Raw genomic sequence first — 21,312 nt, 5'->3', positions numbered from 1 at the left:
GGTTATACCGGCTATACAGATACAGATATAGCTTCTTTTACTCACCATAAGAAATAATCTTGTTCATTGTCCAATCCAATATCCTAGCATTGTCTCATGACACAGAGGGACCAAGTCTAAGCCATTGTCTCATGACACAGAGGGACCAAGTCTAAGCCATTGTCTCATGACAGAGAAGCAAAGTCTTTAACCCTATCTAGACCGGGGGGGGGGGGCTAAAAGTGCCCGCGGCAACTTTGATGTCACATAGCGTCTGAACGGCAAGAGCTAGAAACGCCAAACTTAGTGACTTTTCCTAAAATATTGTTGGCAAAAAATCTGTATCAGTGGAATAAGATTATGATTTTTCTTGTTGCCATGGCAACGGGTTTCTGACAGGCATTTTTTGCCAAATTTAATAATTTCCATTTAAACAACAGAATTTTATGGGTTTTATGTAAAGTTACACATTGTTTCTAATATTAATAACATTACATATAATTATGTGTTAATTTTATCATTAAAAATGCATAATTTATGCTAATTTGATGACGTCATTGGCCAAAATCCAAGATGGCGGACCATATCATTAGATCAGGTAAATACAGCTTATTTTCCTTAAAATTTCATTAATACTCCCATTTCTTTTTACAAAAAAGGTTCATATGAACGTCTTAAATCTGTTTACAATGTATTTTAGGCTTTATCCTGAAAAAAAAAACTATTTTTCAAAATTCAAGATTGATGATCCAAGATGGCGGATAAATAATATATGCATGACGTCATTTTATGACGTCACCGGTGTTGCTATGGGCAACATAAGACTTAGTACATCCTAATATTCTGTCATAAACACTTTTGGTAAAGTTATGTCGTATACTGTTAAGTTTTCAGGGAATAACCTATCTAGACGGTTTTGGCCAATAAAATCGCATTAATGACGTCATAATGGCGTCATATTACGTCACAACGACATAAAAATTGTACGTATGATACATTTTTACTAGTACACCATCCTCTAAAAATTTGGTGGTCCTACGATATACCGTTCGCGAGTTCTGAGGGGGGGGCCGAATGAGCCCCCCCCGGTCCCACCAACGCCCAAAAAAGCCCGGTCTAGATAGGGTTAAAGCATTGTCCAATGACACAGAGGAACCAAGTTTAAGATATTGTCTAATGACACAGAGGGGCAAAGTTTAAGACATTGTCTAACGGCACAGAGGGACTAAGTTTAAGACATTGTCTCATGGCACAGAGGTCCCAAGTTTAACACATTGTCACATAACACAGAGGGACCAAATTTAAGACATTGTCTCTTGAATATTTGTGTTAGACAAACCTTTGTGATGTGGGGTGTTGGAGATAGAACAAACGCATCCAGTAGTAGTAGTAGTAGTAGTAATAGTAGTAGTAGTAGTAGTAGTAGTAGCAGCAGTGGTAGCAGCAGTAGTAGTAGCAGCAGCAGTAGCAGCAGCAGCAGTGCCAGCAGCAGCAGTAGCTGTAGTTGTATCCGCGGTCGCTGTCCGCTGTTAATAGAGGATTATATTGTCACTGCAGGCTATCGCAATTGGTTCATGGAGATCATGATAAATCATCTAAACCCTGTCTGAATTTGATAGCTACAGGCCGATGTCAACGTATTTTTGCACAAAATTGTATTGGAATAAGTATAATTGTCTATTTCAAAAGTATCCTGGAATTGGTACCTCACCGATAAAGCAACAATACGAGCTTTGTGTGTATAAAGCTGTTTTTGCGACGCCTCAGGGGGGGAGCCTAATGGTACAGTATTGTGTTCAGTTTGCAAGAATTCTAGGAATTGTACAGGAATCTTTTCCACAGGCATGGAATGTCCACAGGCATGTCTGGAATTTTGCCGACACACATCTATGCCCACAGTCCTAATTTCTGAAAACCCTTGGGAAAGCCTTGCTGGGGGATGACCTACATTCCTGGGCTCGTTCACTATACACTCAGGGGAGGGTAGGAGTGATCTACTTAACTGTACTTTATCTGTCTAGACTAAACAGGTTACAAGGTACATGTACAAAATATATACTGACAGTGATGCCAATTACCCGTAAAAAGTATAAGGGTAATGTAAAGGGATGGTTGTCTCAGGAAATGATGAACAAATCGACAATGCTATAATAAGACAGAAGCATACCTGTGACAGCCTGGCGCTTAAGAATAACCAGAGAAAGACTCCTGCGACGATGCACAATCCAAGAACGAAAGCCGCTTCAACTGCAAAGATCACTCGGCGACGCGTACATTCTGAAATATTATCATGTTGGTATTTATCATTGAGTGGGGTCGTGTGGCGCAATCGGTAGCGCGTTCGGCTCACACCCCAGAGGTTGCGGGTTCGATCCCCACCTTGTGCACCGATCTTGTGCCCTTGGGAAAGGCACTTTACACGACTTTCCTCACTTCACTCAGGTGTAAATGAGTACCTAGCTTCGGTTAGGGACGTCCCTCGGATAGGACGTAAACTGGAGGTCCCGTGTTTGAGGAGAGCCACACCTCGAGCACGTTAAAGATCCCACCACACCTTTCGAAAAAGAGTAGGGGCGTGCCCCGGTGTGCGATGGTACAAACACTACTGTACGGAGTTGGTGATTCACTTCAAATCACCTGGGCGGAGGCCTGGCGACCTCCGTCTTGTATAAGCCACATGGTGATTTACATCATTCACCCGGACGGAGGCCTGGCGAACCCCGTCTGTACCAGCCAAAATCTTGGAGAGGAGATAGGCGCCGCCAAGATTATAAGCCTACTGAAACATCGTGGCAAGTCCAGACATGCTGCTGGCTGCCATGATGCCCCTACGACCGCTCACGGTTATGGGACTTACATACATACATACATTTATCATAGTGAAATGTTGGAACTTTATTGGATGGAATTTTCAACTGTTGCCTTCACCAGGATAATTACTGAGCAGATCTATTGAAAATACATATAATGATTTGTATTTTAGGGCGTTGTGTCAACAAGGGAATTACCAGTGACAATAAAAGAATTCCGAAATTTCTCTCCAGCAAGAGGTTTATGAAGTTGATAAGTTCGTACCGTAGCGCTGCAGGATGCTGGACGTTTGGCACGTACATCGGATTTGGATTGAGAGCATGCAGGACATCATTGGCGGCATTGATGCTGTTTGAAGCCGCCGCTGGTAGATTCTGGGAGGACAGGCTTGCTTGAGTGTCTCCTGAAGTTGTGTTCCACCCCGCGTCACCCTGGCACATGTCTGCGGCAGCGTACATCGGATTCGGATCTAGTGTATGCAGGACATCATTGCTCGATGCGATGGTCGAGACATCATTGATGTTGTTTGAAGCTGCCGTTGGTTGCTTCTGATTCTGGGAGGACAGGCTTGCTTGAGTGTCTCCTGAAGTTGTGTTCCACCCCACGTCACCCTGGCACATGTATGCGGCAGCGTATGGTTGAATGACCTCATCTTCAGATGCGATCCTGGCTGTATGTCTGTTTTTAGACGCAGCACTGCCACTATCGTCATCTTCTTGGTATCTAGCAGCGTAAGGCTGGCCGCCATCACAGTTGAGTGAGGGCTCTTGGTCTTCTGGTTGAATGCAGGGATGGTCCTCATTGTCTCCTTGTATTTTCATCGAGGCTGCCTCATCATCCAGGTAACGTGCTACAGCATATGGTTGAAGGCAATGGTTGTCATCGTTGTTAGTCGCTGGCCTGGAGAAGGCTTGCTGATGTATATCAGCTGATGTCTGGATGCAGGGATTGTCATCACTCTTATTTGACTTGAAGGTGGGTCCAGGGCTGCTTTGTGGGTACATCGGATTGGGGTTAACGTCGTTTCTGGAGTGCGTCGGGGAAGTGTTCATAGCGTTATGTGTGTACATCGGGTTTGGATTCCTGGCGGGTCCGGATCCCTGGCTGGCGATTGGCTCCATGGTGTTTTGCAGGTACATCGGATTGGGGTTAACGTCGGCCATCGGTTGAGGTTTCATGTCTTGTGTGTACATCGGGTTCGGATCCCTGGCTTGTGTGTGCATGTTGCTGTCATTTGCCTTGACATTTGAAGTTTCAGTATCATTATCATTGTCATTATTAGTGTTGTCGGGCGCCGTTTTAGTTGGCTGGAAAGGTTTGTTTTTGGTCTCTTTCACGGCTTTCTTCATGCGAATAGTCTGTTCTTTGCATATGTATGCAATGGCGTAGGTATCAAAGTCACCAGGGCCGATATCGATTGTCTGAATGTTCTCAGCAGCAGCAGCACTTGTTTTAGACAGATTTTCATCGTCATTGTCTTTATTTCCCTCACATCTACCAGAAATGTGATGACTGGCACCTTCGGCAGCCTGCCTGAACGTGGATGGCACAGTTCCTGTATCTGGTTTTGCCATACCTTCGCTGAAGAACTCGTTTCTGACGACCATTGCTTTTGGTACGATATTGGATGGGATATTTTCAGCCATGGCTCCAAGATTTCCTCCTTTGATTAGTTCTAAATACAGTAAGTAATACCTAAAGACGAAAACAAAGTGACCCTGCATTCAAATTGTAAAACTTACTTCAACAGCGCCATATAACATGAATATGTGTAACTACGAACATTATAACAATGCTACTGTCTAACTTGATGTTCTACGTTGAAATGCAGCGATGGTGATGATCATGTTTAGTCTTTGCTTATTGCTATAATTTGATTCTCAGAACACAGCACATTTAAACAATTTTTATCCTCAACCTGTATCGCTATGTGCACTGTAAAGACCACTGGAAAAAGGTCAGACAGAATCAATACATCTTTATGTAGATGAAGCAGCCCACGAGTCGTATTCTGATACCAGACAATTCATGTCAGTACTGAGATCATGAGATTGACTACGTGTTGTCCTGACTGTTTTTTTTTACATTGTTGCCTTTACTTGAAATTGTTAAGCGGTTCCTCATGTAGTGATATATTACATTTTCTTGGCTAACTTGATGTCATAAATGTTCAGTTATTTCTTTATGGTGGAAATATAGGGTTGTCTAAACAGTTACTTATTATCAGTACGTGAGGCACGTGTTGTTCCAGCTGAGGTTGAAGCTGACATGTTGGTTTTACTGAATGTTATTTTAGCGATTCCCCGTATAGATGCTTACCAATATGCAACATGATACTCGGTGAACTTGAGGTTTATCTTCATAGATTTCAATTCTTTCTTTGTGGGGAAAATATAGATGTGCCTTAACAGGTACATTACCATGGTGAGTAGTGTCGTGTTTAAATTACAACACACTGCTAGTTCGTAACAGCTGAAGTCATTATAAAAAATTACAAATTACATTACATTGCATTACCAAACCTATCGACACATTAACATTACCTACACCTTGGAGTGCTACTGTAAGGTGATATGGAGATATGGAGAAGAAAACTTCAGACGTTTTGTACTTACAGTAAGGGTTAGACGAGTGACTTGTCTTCAGAGAGAACCGACCACAATAGCGAAATAGAGACTCAGTGCAGTGAGATGATATAAACATTTAATAAACATATCCCATGCACGTCATAAATTCCCCCGCAAAGGTGTCTTGTCTGGTATGGTATAGAAACAACAGGGTGTTGAACACTGAAGTCCAAAAAATGGCCACATTGTATTGTTTATAAAAATAAGATAAAACGAAAATTCGGTTATTGCAGTGAAATGCAAGATGTGTAAAGAGATGTGGTTTTGTTAAAACTTTTTTTGCAGAAACATGCTCATGAATTTAGAATTTTACACTTTAATTTGTCCCTCCCTTGGGAGGACTTACAGTGGACTGATCCAACTTTTTCGTCTGTGAACGTAGGTAGGTTTGAAAGCCGGTAGACAATACGTTAATTATGAACTTTTCTTTCTACACTACTTCTCATTAACGCAGCAGGCAGGGTGGTCTTGTGACTTAGAATAAAAGGGTTGGTAAAGGCACTATCTTGGAATTACAAGACGACCCAATGCTTCGCCCTTGCTTTGGGAAAGGCATTTTACACCTATTTCGTCTGTTAACAGTGAAATGTAAAATGTCTGAAGAAACGTGGTTTCGTAGGAAAACATTTTTTAGAAATGTGCTGAGCTGCCCCTCCCTTGGGAGGAGTTAAAGTGGACTGATCCAACTTCTTTGTCTGTGGATGTGGGTGGATGTTTGAAAGCTGGCAAGACTATCCATGTAGATGTACCTAGTAGTAATTGAGGTTTGGGAACTGGTAGACTCTAAATGTATGATGTACTTAGTAGTAATTGAGGTTTGAAATCTGGTAGACTATACATATACATTTATGATCCTTTCTACATCCACATACTTCTACTCAACGAATATGGTCTCAAACTTTTTGTTAAGCCCTGCCGTCCTGTGATTTGGAGTCTAAAGGTATTGGGCTAGAATTCCTGGGAGACCCCTAATGTTGTTCCTTGAGAAAGGTTCTTTACACCTATTTTGCTTGTTGGCTCAGCTGAAAGTGGGTACTTGGCTTTGGTTAGGAACTGTCTAGCAAATCTGATTTTAATGGGATGGGATGAAAACTCTGTTTTCTTCCCTTTCTCGTGAATAACGATAGCCTTATAACTATGTGAAGTTTTTATTCATATTACGCCATGCCCATACATGAAAAACTACAATGACATAACACAGCCAGTTACCAAAGACATGTCAAAGTATATATCAATGAAACAATACATGTACAACAGTAAGAGAAAGATCCCACAGAATATGTGTATCCAATATAACTTAGCAGAGGATTAGAGTCTTAGTGCTTGGGCGGCCAGATGATTTCATTATACAGATTGCTTTATACAATATGAATTCTTATATTCCTTTTTACATGTGTTCTAATATATATACCAGCATTATGGCAGCCGTTTAGTAGTAAGGTATACATCAAAACTTGAGGAATAAAGCTACATCAGAGGAATCAACTTTTATATCATCATTGAGATCATATCATCAAAACCTTAACAGAATCAATTCATTTCTATGTAGATAAAGCAGCCCAAGACTCATCTTCTGAAAGCAGACAATTCATGTCAGCGCTATAGATTAAAAGTACGTACATGCGCTTTGTCCAAACTGGGGTTATACTGTAAACTATTTATTATGGTTAAAAGGGTCGACAATATAAAATGACCATCAACATTTGCTGTGAGGAAACTCAAGAAAACATTCACCTTATTAAATTGACCCAAACAATGTGTTCTTCAGACTATAACGCCGTATGTGGCTTTAGTTTCTTTGTTGTTATGTACTTAAGTGTGATATCAACTGAAATAAGAAAAAGACGAATTCTGTATTTTGGTGTTGAACCTAACACGAATAACTACGAATAGCACATGTTTCACCGACGACTCTTCTTAGATTTCATTGTATGCTGGGAGAAGCAGTGCATTATTGGTTAGCGCCGACGCAAGGAACAACTTTCTTCGTTTCTCTTGAAATATGTGAAATACATGTGTGTAAGAGGAATTTTAAAAATTTACGGGGAACCACCTCGATACACCTCTAGATTTCATGGGTTGCCCCGTACATTCGTTGTTCATAACCCTATACATATTGATGTGTTTTTAAATGTAAACTGCCAATAAGTCAAACCAATAAACAAAACATAACTGTATTATACACGTGTACTTTCAATCTTACAATATAGCATATAAATTAGAAATAAATCTGAAATCATTATTTCTATACGTAGCCTTTTGTGCTGATATTTTGCATTATATCATACCCGGGCCGCAATAACGTTTGATAACGGGTTCCGGACCGGGCCCTACTTTACGGTACGGCCCGGTCCGGAACCCATTATCGAACGCTTCCATGGCTTCCATAAAACGGTTCGAACGCGTTTCGCCCTAACCGCGTGTGCCCCTTTCGAAAATTCGAATACAGAATCCAGACGTTGGAATTGATGTTGTTGCATTTTAGGGTTCAGTGTCACCAAATTTTGGCTCATCATGCATTGAAAGTCGTGTTTTCTTGGGTGGGTATGACATAAATAAAATACAACACGGTGTATTCCGCATCGCCCTCGGTCCCTGCCCTCGCGCGAGTCGGATCGGCCTGCGGCCGTCCCGACCCGCGGTCGGGCCGATACCTCGGGCGATACGGAATACTCCGTGTTGTATTCTATATTTACAAGATATCTAGATGGTTAATTTTGATTATAAAAATGACACCAAAGTTGTTATAATGATGAAAATGTACCAGTAGAGTATTCTCCAACAATTTGATGGTCAAACGATAAGTTTGAACGTCACATGGTCCACAAAAGCCCAATATCATTAAAAGTGGAATTTTAATCAACTTACCTGGGCAGTTTGAGAAGTGCAGCAAGTAGAAGAGAAAAATCCTTGCGGTAAACATGGTGTGTCTGGTAGCGCCACGGCGGAGAAAGCTGCACTATACCGGCGTTACTGTTCTTCAGACTGACGAAGATTATTCCATCCAGAAGGGTTATGAGGGAAAACGTTGTAAACTGCCATTGCATTTGCGTACTAATGGTTGTATAACCTTCTCGATTTCGGTATGTCCGTTTTAAAGCAAAGAGAAATAAAAAATGGCACTTCTGCAAGCTAAGATTGATTTTTTTTTCTTTTATTATAAAAGAAGGAATAAAAAAACAGTCCATAACCTTTGGAATCGTCCGGCGTTGCTATGATGTAATTGTATTCCGTGAAATACTTTCAGAAAAAAAAATATAGAGGGATACAAAAGATGAAGTAGATGGATTTGGTCGCCATGGGTGGATTTGGGTTAATCCGAGGATTAAGGGTTTCTCCATTCATCCTATGATGAGACTTTCCGTAGACTATTGTCCCTTCCATACACCAACCACGTGTGCTTCTTTCATGATATATAAAACGGCGTCAAAAATTTATATGGACAAAACATTCCAAAGAACACATGACACAGTTCATTCCTGATCCTTATTGCAAACATAAATACGCAATTTCCGCGCGTATTGTTAAGAGCAGTCTCACAACTAGCATTTGAGAGATTAGCAGCCATAAAGACGTAAATATTTCTGTCTTTCACTATGTAAAATCTCTTCTTATACAGGCACCAGACGTCGACGGTCTACAGAAACATCGGCAGGTAAATTCCTCTCGGTTGTTAATGAAGAATACTACCTTGATAGAGCGAAACTAAATACATAAATTACGGAAAAATATGGACTATTCTGCCAGTACTGAGCATGAGTGAATGAATGGGTGAATGAATGGATGGATGAATGAATTGGTGAATGGTTTATTGCTATGGTATTTCTTTGCAGCTTCTCCTTTGCCTTTAGAATTGATATCGTGTCGTTTTCCAACAGTAGTATGGTTTTCCAACATTTTTTTATAATTTACTGCATATACCAACATTTTTTTCGTAATTTACTGCATATATTTGCTCATTTTGCAGCTGCTTTGTACGATACAGTATGGACGAATAGTTGTTTTTTGGAAACGGACAAGCATGCGCGTATGTCATCAATATAACCAATTAACAACATACATTTACAATGAATAATTCCTTTATTGTACAAACAAAGAAACAAACAAACATACTTAAAGGCTACTAGTGAGTAGGTACCTGTCACAGGAAAATGAATACTCTGTAAATCACATGATATTCGCGATATGCGATTTGCAGTTTTCGTGGTCACCTCTGCGCCGTGAATGTATATCATTACCGTGAACAAATAATTCGTCGACTTTCTTTGTCCGTTTTTCTCAGTCCGCGAAATGTTTGCTACTGCGAATATAAAGTGATTCATAGTATTGAAAGACAAATCAAACTTTATTACTGAATGAATTAAAGAGATTAATTCCGGACGATTTGAGTGACACCAGTCTCTCTTATATTGATTGTCTAAAAAAATTAAATGACAGAAAAAGTCAAAACATATCCGTAGAATTAATATTCTGTATCTGCATCCCCGGTATTCTGTATCTGCATACCCGGTATTCTATATCTGTATCTGTATACCCGGTATTCTGCATATGTATCTGTAATGGTAAGGCCACCATCGTACCACCGTGGTTCTCGGTCGAGAATGTCTGTTGCTTCCAGTCTGAAAGAGTGTCCCTAATGATGTTGTGTAATAGTGGTAGATGGCAGATGAGTAGCCGCTTGCAGTAGTTCTGCAATATTGCTTGTATCGTTTCTTCGGTGGTTGCCTGGTTTCTCTAATGTAAATAAATATATAGGCGTCGTTGCAGTTGGGCTCGTCTCATTTCAGTCTGTAGATTAGTCACTTCAGATTTCAGGGTGAACCAACTTCTGTCTCAGGATAGAGTAGGGTTTGAAGTTGGTGCCGATATTGAAGCCTTGTAAAATCCTTGTGATATCCAACCGGTTTTTCTAGGTCATTTAGCAGGTGATACCTGATCACTAGTTCTGTCCGTTTATTTTAATTACACTGAGGAAGACTTACCAATGTCACTCGAAACGCCCGAACATAATCTCCATAATTCATCTAGTGGTAGATTTTGAATTGTCTTTGAAAAATTGTTTCCCTGGACGTCTAACATTCATACATGTAGATATAAATAATTGTATAGTTCATAGATACACACATTCTCACATTAGCACAGTGCTATAGTCTAGTGAGTGAATTCGGCGTCGCCTAGCTACTTTGTGATGATGAAAATGTAAGAACCGATTCAAACGATTGTCACAGTTGGATTTAGTAAGTTCCCTATGTGTACTTATAGACGCCATCCCCACTTACGTGTATCTAAATAGTACCTACATCTACTCTCCAAGCAGAGGTTTGGGTTTTGGGTTATTTTTGGCGTATTGTTAAGACTTCTTTATCGGGGTTTCTTCTTTTTGCGCTGGAATTTTCCTTTCACCCAACCCAACGGGGTGAAAGAAAAATTCCAGTGCACTGAAAAGACTACTTCCCAGAGCCCTGATCCTGCACTTTTTAAAAATACTTTCTTCATTGTTAGTTTTTTATGTGCGAATAAATTTAACAAAACAAGCAAACCAGGGTAGGGAGGCCTTTTTTCACATCTTGAAGTATCAGCAGAGTGGTCGCTTTTATTCTAATAGAAACGAGGATGTTACGGCAGCGTCTATACCTAGTCAGGGTTATAATGGTCATGTATGTTTGCAAGGGTACCTTCCACCACAGAGGTAATATCAGTTAAATTGTAGCAGGTTGCGTCACACACATTCTCCCCGATGACGCTGTCAGAACCACCTCGCTCTATGTAAGTTTCATTCAGCGCCCATTGCTCGTAAGCAGCAGGTTTTGAAGAGCCAAAAGCACCAGTCTCGCATCGAGACACGCAGTCCTCTACAAGACCTTTCTCGTCTGTTTCATTCAAACTATCGTGGTCCTCAATGCGACCTTCTGCGTAAGGACCAATGTCTGTTTCATTCAAACTATCGCGGTCCTCAATGCGACCTTCTGCGTAAGGACCAATGTCTGTTTCATTCAAACTATCGTGGTCCTCAATGCGACCGTCTGCGTAAGGACCAATGTCTGTTTCATTCAAACTATCGTGGTCCTCAATGCGACCTTCTGCGTAAGGACCAATGTCTGTTTCATTAAAGCTATCGTGGTCCCCAATGCGACCTTCTGCGTAAGGACCAATGTCTGTTTCATTCAAACTATCGTGGTCCTCAATGCGACCTTCTGCGTAAGGATTAATGTCTGTTTCATTTAAACTATCGTGGTCCTCAATGCGACCTTCTGCGTAAGGACCAATGTCTGTTTCATTTAAACTATCGTGGTCCTCAATGCGACCTTCTGCGTAAGGACCAATGTCTGTTTCATTCAAACTATCGTGGTCCTCAATGACGTCATTATTCTCGACAGTAAGGCATATTCCTTCCTTCAAGCACCAGACTATACTTATAACCAGCAGCAACCCACAAATCGCTGCAAACACCACGAACCTCATATCTTTATTATGAGTGCTTTTGCCTGAAGGTGCAGTGTTTTGCCGAGTTATGTTGCTAGACGTTGTCTTTGAAGGACATGAGAAGTTTGAGTGTGCGACCCTGAATTTTGTTGTATGGGACCCAATTTCCGAGGAAACGGTACAGAAGCTGCTGTTATGAGCACACATCCCCGGCCCCTCAAACCAAAGTGTGAAAGTGGACTTCCCCATGTAGTTGGAACACAATTGATGCCTTACATGATTACTCGCACGGTTACTCGTCTTACATTTAACCCAGCCTTCAGCTTTCAACTTGGTCTCCACCACAACAGTTAGGCCCCCTTTTTTTAGTGTCATTGTCGAGTTATACGTTATGTCCATGAAATATATTGAACCATCGGAAAAAATACAGGACATTTTGGGCAGGTCTTCCCAGTACATCGTGCCTGCTACTTTGCATTGCCCGAGCGTTAGATTTTGTTCTACAGTCGTGATTTCTATAAATGGTGCTGGACAAGGCAATGCGCTGGTATTGACCGGCTTGGGAGGACTCCCTACCAGGGACGAGGCGGGACACTCTCTTTCCAGAAGAGATACAGACTGCAAATTAACCTGCGGCCTGGGGTTGTAGTGTTTCCATAGATATTGATACAGCTTGTTGTTCGCACACGTACAACGCAGAGGGTTGTTCGTTGGCAGTATATCTATTCCCAATACCTTCCACCTTGGATAGACTACAGCAATGTTATTTCTACTCAAATTTATTAACATTGATTTGGGAAATCTAAACCAAAGGCCAGAAACATATGTCAGTGTGTTCCCCGCAAGGTTTAATACCCCCAGTTTCTGATTGGAACGGAATGCCCTATCTGCAATCCAGGAGATTTCGTTGAATTGCAGGTACAACGTCGTAAGTTCTACAAGGTCTGCAAACATACCGAATCTTACTGACTGGAGTTTGTTGCCTACGATATAGATCAACTTTGCAGACTGCAAGCCCAGTTGTGCCCCAAGCTCTACATATGATAATGAATTTGCACTCACGTCCAACCATTCGAGCTGTAGTCCACGCCACACGTCAGGGTGTATTGTCGTCACGATGTGGTTGTCAACAAGTCTGAGATCCCGTAGCATGGGCAAACCTTCAAATGTGCCGTCTGAAGGATCACATGTAGATGACATACTAATGTGTTCCAACCCTCAAACACAATGATTTATGTACATGATATTCACATTTACTTGAAGGCATCCAATGCAGTTTTTAGTGCTCAGGAACCCGACTTTTCAAAGCCAATATTCTACTCACTTATCTACATACTGAGGTTAAACCTCACTGTCCCAATGTCTATTGATCCTCACGGAGCAAAGATTCCCCAAATTTTGGAAAATGGTTACTGAAACGGCCCTGGGATGATTTTTTGGAGACCGCCTAGAAAAAATGGACTAATCTTAGGGCTTGTTTCTGTAGTCTTGAATGCCCAAAGTATGAAATGCTGATTTAAATGTGCTTATGTGAAGCAATATGTGTCAATATCACGAAGATTGCTTTATTCAGAATATTTCCATTTTTGTATTATTATCCTAATTTTCATAATTAATAATAATAATTGAATATAGAATGTTCGTGACATTTTACCTCAAGATAGGCCAGGTTGTTGTCCAGCAGCAGTAGCTGTTCCAGACTCTTCATCCCATCAAACGTGCCGCTTCTCAGAACTGGGAGGTTGTTCAGCCAGATGACCAGGGTCTTCACCTGTGGTACTTTACAAAACGCTCCTGCCTCTATGGTTGTTATGTTACAATTCACTAGCCACACACCACATTGTGTACCGCACGGTATCTTGGAGACAGCAGTGGTATCACCAGTAGTCAGAGTACCGATGTTGTGCTCTATAATCATAAGTATTGTCCTGTCCTCTTGTGATGGACTTTGGACTTCAACACTACTAGTATTTAACACACTTTCTTTACTTGAACAGTTGTAACAGGACATATACGTTCTTGACGAATGGATGTTCCTGAAAGGTCCTAGGTATTCATGATGAAAGTAGGAGTCTTTATTCCACCTAGAAAAATACTTTCCAGTATCATACTTGTACTCTAGTCCGTCCCCAATACTGCAGCTTGGCATTGGTATCTTTTTACAGTGTCCCAATTGCCCAGCATCTACACACGGCACTACCAGACACAGAACTAATACTAAACAGACATTCACTATCCTCCTTACAAACATAATGAAAGTATCACAATCTAATATCGGTCACTGCAAAGAAAATCCCTTTCTGAATAAACGCACTTGACAGATAAACAGCAGATGTGTCGATGCCTGTAGAGTACCTGTATAAACGGATGTACAGTACCTGTACAGTACCTGTATAAACGGATGTATAGTACTTGTACAGTACCTGTGTAAACGGATGTACAGTACCTGTACAGTACCTGTATAAACGGATGTACAGTGCCTGTACAGTACCTGTATAAACGGATGTATAGTACCTGTACAGTACCTGTGTAAACGGTGGCTTCGTCATGTCATCCACGGCGGGAATTTGCAGAGCTTCTGCCACAAAGCTCCAAATGCTGGCGGACTATAGCGACTTAGATCCAGTATCAAACTATCTGACGTCATATTCTATTTCTGGGACACGGGCTGGTAGACTAATTTGTGTTCTGTGGAATTGTCGAATTCGTGGTAATTAAATTACCTGTGGCATTTTTTTTCGTCCTGAAAACGCACACAGTAACAAAAACATTTATCTCTTCCTCTTGACAAGCCAAACATACAAACATATTCAGTTACATTTGGAAAAGATAACGGTGTGTATAGCTAGATTTCAGCTATAATGTGCGGTTCAACATACAATCAAAATCGAGGGATACAAAATATAAAGTTCTATGTACAAACAGTGATGCATACAGTCTGGTATTTTACTACTTCGATTGTAATTTACAGGAAATTTTAGAAGTAATAGATGAGTAAAGATCATTTTGAAGAGAAGTGTTCAATTCTCTACTCTTCTGCTTATTTTTTTGCCTGAAGGTGCAAACAGGGTCATCAGCAGGAGTACACAACATTGGTATCTAAGCAGTAAGCCTCAGACAATCAACAGATTCATATTAATATGCATGTAATTCTTCTGCTACAATTGCGAAAAGGGGACCCACTGGCTACATGTAGTTATGTTTACCTAAGAAAAACATACAGTTTCTGCTGATAATTAAAAAAACGTAGTTATTACTATTTTCTAGACTAATTGGAGCAGCAAAGATTGTCAGACATGTTATGAATATAACGGCACAGAAATGAAATGTTTCATAAGTTTGGAGACTTACGAGGGGTGTTCAAAAAGTTCTCGGCCTCACCTAGAAAATAAAGGTCAAACTCCTATTCTTTGGTATAGCTGTATACTATGACGTCTTACAACACTGCACACAAAAATTCAAATTTTTGTATTCATTAATGAGCACGTGACGCCCCGTCAAAATGGGGTGGGTGAGGGCAAATCACAAAATGGCCGCAAAAGAAGCGTCTGCTCTGATCAAGTGTATCGATAAAAAAGGATGTCTCCTAAGGACATCCATGAAGACATGGTCAAGACACTTGGTGATGACTCCCTTTCTATTTTAAATATAAAGAATGGGGTTACTAGCTACAAGCGCGGCAGGGAGAGCACAAAAGATGAACATATGTCAGGATGCCACAAATCAGCACCACGGACAATCCAGTTGAGGCCATCCATCACATGGTAGTAAATGACAGATGTGAGACTGGCCAACATGTAGCAGGTTCTTTGGCCTGTGTTATGACTCAGTTCACAATGTTTTGTCGAACATCCTGGGGATGAAAAAACTGTCTGCATGGTGGGTGCCTCGAATGTTTTCTGAACATCAGCAGTTAAACAGGCTTAACATTTCAAGGAACGAATTCAGTCCAATCCATGCAATTTCCTCAAAACATTTTTCACCCAAGTTGAGCTGGGTTCACCACTTTCACCCCGAATCAAAACAACAGAGCAAACAATGGATGAATAATTTTTCCGGCCCCCCAAGAAGTTTTAGCGAGTTTCGTCCGTTGACAGGGTTTTTGCCTCTGTTTTCTGGGACAGTAAGGAAGTAATCATGGTTGACTACATGTGAACGGGTTAAAGCATCAATGGGGAGTACTATGCAACAGAATTACGACATTTGAGGGCAACGATCAAAGAGAAAAGGAGAGGAAAGCTCCGAGCCAGCGTGCTGACAATGCACCTGTTCACACAGCACAGGGATCAGTGACAGCAGCAAACGAATTTGGGTTTGCAGTCTAACCCCACCCTTCCAATTCACCTGACCTAGCACCCTCGGACTTCTACCTGTTTCCTAAACTCAAGTTCCACTTACGTGGTCGACGTTTTGATGGTAATGATGACGTCATCTATGCGGTATAGGCTTATCTGGGGGCTCCAGATTCAACTTTCTTCCACAAGGGGAAAATAAAGCTGGAACATCACTGGACCAAATGTATTGCAGTTAAAGAAGACTATATTAAAAAATAGTGTAAGAAAAAATTTACTGCCATGACGTTTTCTAGGTGAGGCCGAGAACTTTTTGAACACCCCTCGTATTACCCTAGTTTGTATGTATCTAAGAATATTTTTAGGACGCATTTATCATTACTTTGACTAGCCTGTGTCCAGTCCTATCGTGATTTTTGGCGGCAATCCTCGGGCCTGTAGACGATCCCTGCCGCCCAGTTAACTCGGCTCTCTGGCTTTACGCCTGTAGGGATTCTGCACGACAGGAGTTTGTTGAAAAACTCATACCGGCAAGAGTAATGAATATATCACTTACAATAAGTGGGTTGCATGTACACTTTCCCTGGCATTCTGTGGCTGGCTTAGTCTGACGTTGGGAAATCCTACTTGAGCATTTTGTAATAATAAACCCTATTTTACATTTCTAATTAACCAGAATATGAATGTTTCAATATTTCAATCATTTTCTATCCGTCTGAAAGTTAAATCCGAACCTAATGAGAGTTATAGGCAAAGGCATATCTAAGGTTTAAATTGAACATTTATTTGCAACAGACAAAAACGGCTCCAACAAACGCATGTTAACATATCCAAAGCTGAACAAGGCTATGTATTTCGACATTAAATATTAGTCTCTATAAGTTAGTTAGTATAACAAGTACCTGTTGGTTCAATGGCTACAAAATGTATGAATACAGTAGAACATCAGCAACTTACTTTACCCACTTACGACTACATACGCTACTTCTATCAAGGCTATCACCTTTGACAACCATTATTTAGTAACAAGATGAATAGGATAAAAAGAACATGCTAATATCGGATGTTAATCAGTCTTTAAAAACAACGCTTTTCCTTTTTAACAAAACTGTCAAAAGAACTTGAAACATGCAATCTTACGTTAGTCAAAGCAGTACTTTAACGTAAGTACAATCTATATCATACCCTCAAAGCTAAGACTTTGATTTTTTTTCTTGAATTGTTTCACATGATCCACCTTCTTTAGGTCGTTACAGGCTCAACTCTCCAGCGAACTGGACAAAGGCAACTACAAACAGAGCGACACGAAACCGACAATAGTGAGCGCACTAGGTGCTATCCCTAAGTTGATAAAGTGTTACTTATTCAGCCACCACAACAAATAAATCACACTACTGGTGGATTCTATTGAAATGCATGTTACTGAGAATCACATTAGTGCCGTAACCTGGTGATAACGATAAACTTCAAGTTGGTTTACACTTGTTACCTCCATGAAAAATGGAGGTATTATTTTTGGCGTGCCTGTCTGTGTACCTGTGTATCTGTCTGTCTGTGTTTCCGGACATCTCCGGCCAACATAACCTTTGAACCTTTGGATGGATTGTAATGATATTTAGTATGTGGATAGGTGTTGGGTAGGCAAAGGTCAAGGTTGATTTTGTGCCTCCTGGTGGCTGACCTTGGTACTACATCAGACCTTCCGCTTTTTGTATCTTTTGTCCTGGACATATGGTCTTGATTTTTGAGTGGTGGATAAAAAAAAACTTGTAATCAATTTCTAACAAAACTATTTGAATACTTCTAATTAAAAATATTGTTATCATTTCTACCAAAAATATTTTGAATACTTCTACGTAAAAAGAATGCTGGTTATAATTTGTAACAAAACTATTTTGTAAGCAAATATATAAGTTTTTAACATGAATATAACAAACTTACCCGATTATCAACTACACGATAAGAGATAAATATGTTGGTGATATCTTTTTAAAAAATCAGGATAAAAATACATCAAACACTCTCGCAGGATCTGTTGTTTTTAAGCTGGTTCGTCAGCCAAAGAGTAGTTATAATATCAGCTGAACAACACAGAATGATACATATGCGTTCCTGCTTTAAACGACAGCATTAATTCTCCATCAAAATAATTCTACATCTTCTACATACAATGTAAAAAAACTGATGTGACTGACCTGATGTACTCCAAAACTAAGGCATGATAATAAAAGAAATCATCTTTGACCCAGTGGTCATACTGCTGGTCTTTGAACTAACTTGGTATCTGAAACGTATGTCACTCATAAGCATGTAGGCTGCCTCACCCGTTTGATTTCACGATAGTCATAAACTTTGAGGTAAGTCTAAATAGTATGCTCAATTCTGCATCCCTTTAAACTAACACAGTTTACGAACTGTGCATGTTCACTGAATTCCCATGTGAAACGGACACTTTCTTGTTCTAATAAGTGTTCTTTTGAAGAAGTGTTCCAACTACGCTACATGTAAGTATATTATTTGTAAGAAATACGCAATTCATTCTTGCGGCTGCGATGTATTTTAGCGAAATAAACCATTCTTCTACTAGTACTACTTCTCCTAAACTGGCCACAACTGCCATAAATGTGACTTTAGATTTCTGCTGAATAAATTGCTTCCTGCACTCCTCACATCTGTTTTGTTTCTCCAGTGTGCCTTCAGATGACCCAACTGTATAAAATGTGTGCTACACTCCTGCCTTATGTAGAGTTTCTCCTGTGTGTCCGCGCCGCATGTGTTTTTTCAGAGTCCCAAGCCGACTGAAATTCCTGCCGCACTCCTCACACCTGTAGGGTTTCTCCCCAGTGTGAATACGCATGTGGCTCTTCAAATCACCAAGCTTACTAAACTGCTTGCCACACTCCTCACACCTGTAGGGTTTCTCTCCAGTGTGAGTCCGCATGTGTTCCTTCAAACGAACCAGCTGACTGAACTGCCTGCTGCACTCTTCGCATCTGTATGGTTTCTCTCCAGTGTGAGTCCGCATGTGTTTCTTCAGAGTTCCAAGCTCAATGAACTGCCTGCTGCATTCCTCACACCTGTAGGGTTTCTCACCAGTGTGAGTCCGCATGTGCCTCTTCAGATGACCAGCCTCACTAAACTGCCTGACGCACTCTTTACATCGGTAGGGTTTCTCCCCTGTGTGAGTCCGCATGTGTTTCTTCAAATTACCTAGGTGATTGAACTGACTGCCGCAGTCCTCACATCTGTAAGGTTTCTCTCCAGTGTGAGTGCGCATGTGTGTCTTCAGTGTTCCAAACTCAGTAAACTGCCTGCTGCATTCCTCACACCTGTAGGGTTTCTCCCCTGTGTGAGTTCGCAAGTGTTTATTCAAATTACCTAGGTGATTGAACTGCCTGCTGCAGTCCTCACATCTGTAGGACTTCTCCCCAGTGTGAGTATGCATGTGTGTCTTCAGTGTTCCAAACTCAGTAAACTGCCTGCTGCATTCCTCACACCTGTAGGGTTTCTCCCCTGTGTGAGTTCGCAAGTGTTTATTCAAATTACCTAGGTGATTGAACTGCCTGCTGCAGTCCTCACATCTGTAAGGTTTCTCCCCAGTGTGAGTCCGCATGTGTGTCTTTAGATCACCCAGGCGGCTGAATTGTCTCCGGCACTCCTCACACCTGTAGGATTTTTTCCATGTGTGAGCCCGCATGTGAGTTTTAAGAAGACAAGGACAACTGAACGGCTTGGCACACTCCTCACACTTGTACATTTCTACACCTTTTTCCTCCTCACTGAACTCCTCTACAGACTCTTCACGTCTTTTTCCTTGCCAGGTAAAAACAGTGTCAGCAGAACCCCCTACTGATCCTCTCCTGGTATCATCCGAACCCTGTCCGCTGCCTGTTGTCGCCATGTCAACAATATCTGGATTCACTTCTGTACAAAAGGAGACAAGAGATCTATAAAACGTGGAGTAATTAGTTTTGTAGCATAGCATAGTATAGAATAAAAGTTACTAAAGCATTCAACGTAACTAAAACCACTGATACAACATAAAAGACGGGCAAATTTGACCTGACTTTACTGTATGCGATTGCTGATGCTATGTAACTTGTTGCATTCCGAAACATGTTATTCCAAATCATGTTTTGGAATAGATCACGTTTTAGATTGCAACAGGCATTCCACACCTTGTATTCTAAATCATGGCGCGGATGGACCACGATTTGGAATGTTCCAAAACGTGACGGATCACGCTGTCAATTACTTTTGATTGACAGGGGTGGTGATTAATTATTCATACTGAAGGCACGTTATGGAATATTCCAAAACATGTTTCAGACTAAATCACGAAATGGAATATTCTAAAACGTGCTCCTGACATATAGGCTTGGGAAAGGGCTTCGACAACATCAATTTGTACCCTATCCTAAGTGACCCTGGGCGAAGTCCGGGAAGGGGTTAAAGGTATGGGCAGAAAGTCCGGAGCAATCGCCCAGAGGGACGTGTAGCGAGCTTCAAGTAGACGTTGAAAGAGAGGGTGGGTGGGTGGGTGGGCTGTTTTTAAATTCGCTTCGCCCACTGAGACGCCGTCAGCCCACAACCACACACCCCCTCCCCCCCTCCGCGTGTTCCGTCACGCTCGTTCGCTCGTTTCTACTTTGTCCTGGCCGGTCTCCAGGGCTCCGAATGTGCAATATCTTGTTCTATGCCGTATTTAAGCACGCTGGTGCCAGGTGAGGGTACTCAGGTGTGTATGAGGTCACGTGGACTGCTCCTAACCTGGTTACGCTTCTGACAAATGCGCGCCCAGGTCAGGAGCGTCCCCTTGACTCAATTAGAATAGTGTGGAGTGGCTGCTGCTTTTAAACATGATCAACTTATAGATTGTGAGCTGCGTGTGAGCTCTACCATGCTCCGGCAGTGTAGTGTCCATCCTGTGTTCAGGTGTCCAAGTTTAATTGACGGGTGTGCCGTGACTAACACTGAGGAGGTTTAGAAGGTCAAAATATAAAGAGGCAGACAGCATGGGCAATGCTAATATCCGTAATATACAAAAGCTACCAATTTTAAACTTAGGGAAATATTTGCTGATATTTCGATAAGTGACAGGTATTCTAAACACTAGTGAGACATTTATACACTCCCATTCATCATTAAACTCGACACGTCTCAGACTGTAGCCATAATGG

General features: G+C 41.2%; 2 protein-coding genes across 2 annotated transcripts; both read right to left on the bottom strand.

Annotated features, from left to right (window-relative positions):
* Positions 1–11,051: 11,051 nt before the first annotated feature.
* On the bottom strand, positions 11,052–11,879 carry LOC109475722. Its single transcript, XM_019776486.1, has one exon. It carries the CDS (start codon positions 11,877–11,879, stop codon positions 11,052–11,054), a length of 828 nt encoding a protein of 275 aa, XP_019632045.1.
* A 6,978-nt stretch (positions 11,880–18,857) lies between these two features.
* LOC109475721 (zinc finger protein 678-like) lies at positions 18,858–20,048 on the bottom strand. Its single transcript, XM_019776485.1, has 2 exons — positions 19,882–20,048; positions 18,858–19,797 (listed from the first exon to the last, which is right to left on the bottom strand). Exons 1-2 carry the CDS (start codon positions 20,031–20,033, stop codon positions 18,858–18,860), a joined length of 1,092 nt encoding a protein of 363 aa, XP_019632044.1. The 5' UTR covers positions 20,034–20,048.
* Positions 20,049–21,312: the final 1,264 nt, after the last annotated feature.

The sequence above is a fragment of the Branchiostoma belcheri genome, unplaced genomic scaffold (assembly GCF_001625305.1).
Source record: "Branchiostoma belcheri isolate BF01 breed outbred unplaced genomic scaffold, Haploidv18h27 scaffold346, whole genome shotgun sequence".
NCBI lineage: Eukaryota > Metazoa > Chordata > Leptocardii > Amphioxiformes > Branchiostomatidae > Branchiostoma > Branchiostoma belcheri.
The sequence above is the reverse complement of the archived record's forward strand: the minus strand, read 5'-3'. Positions and strand labels throughout refer to the sequence as shown.

Bases quoted from the DNA above. Each gene is read 5' to 3' on its own strand.
- LOC109475721 (XM_019776485.1), bottom strand. From the start codon at position 20,033: ATGGCGACAACAGGCAGCGGACAGGGTTCGGATGATACCAGGAGAGGA. The intron at 19,798-19,881 runs GTGTGAGGAGTG...AAAATCCTACAG, and splicing joins AAAGGTGTAGAAATGTACAA to GTGTGAGGAGTGCCGGAGAC.
- LOC109475722 (XM_019776486.1), bottom strand. From the start codon at position 11,879: ATGAGGTTCGTGGTGTTTGCAGCGATTTGTGGGTTGCTGCTGGTTATA.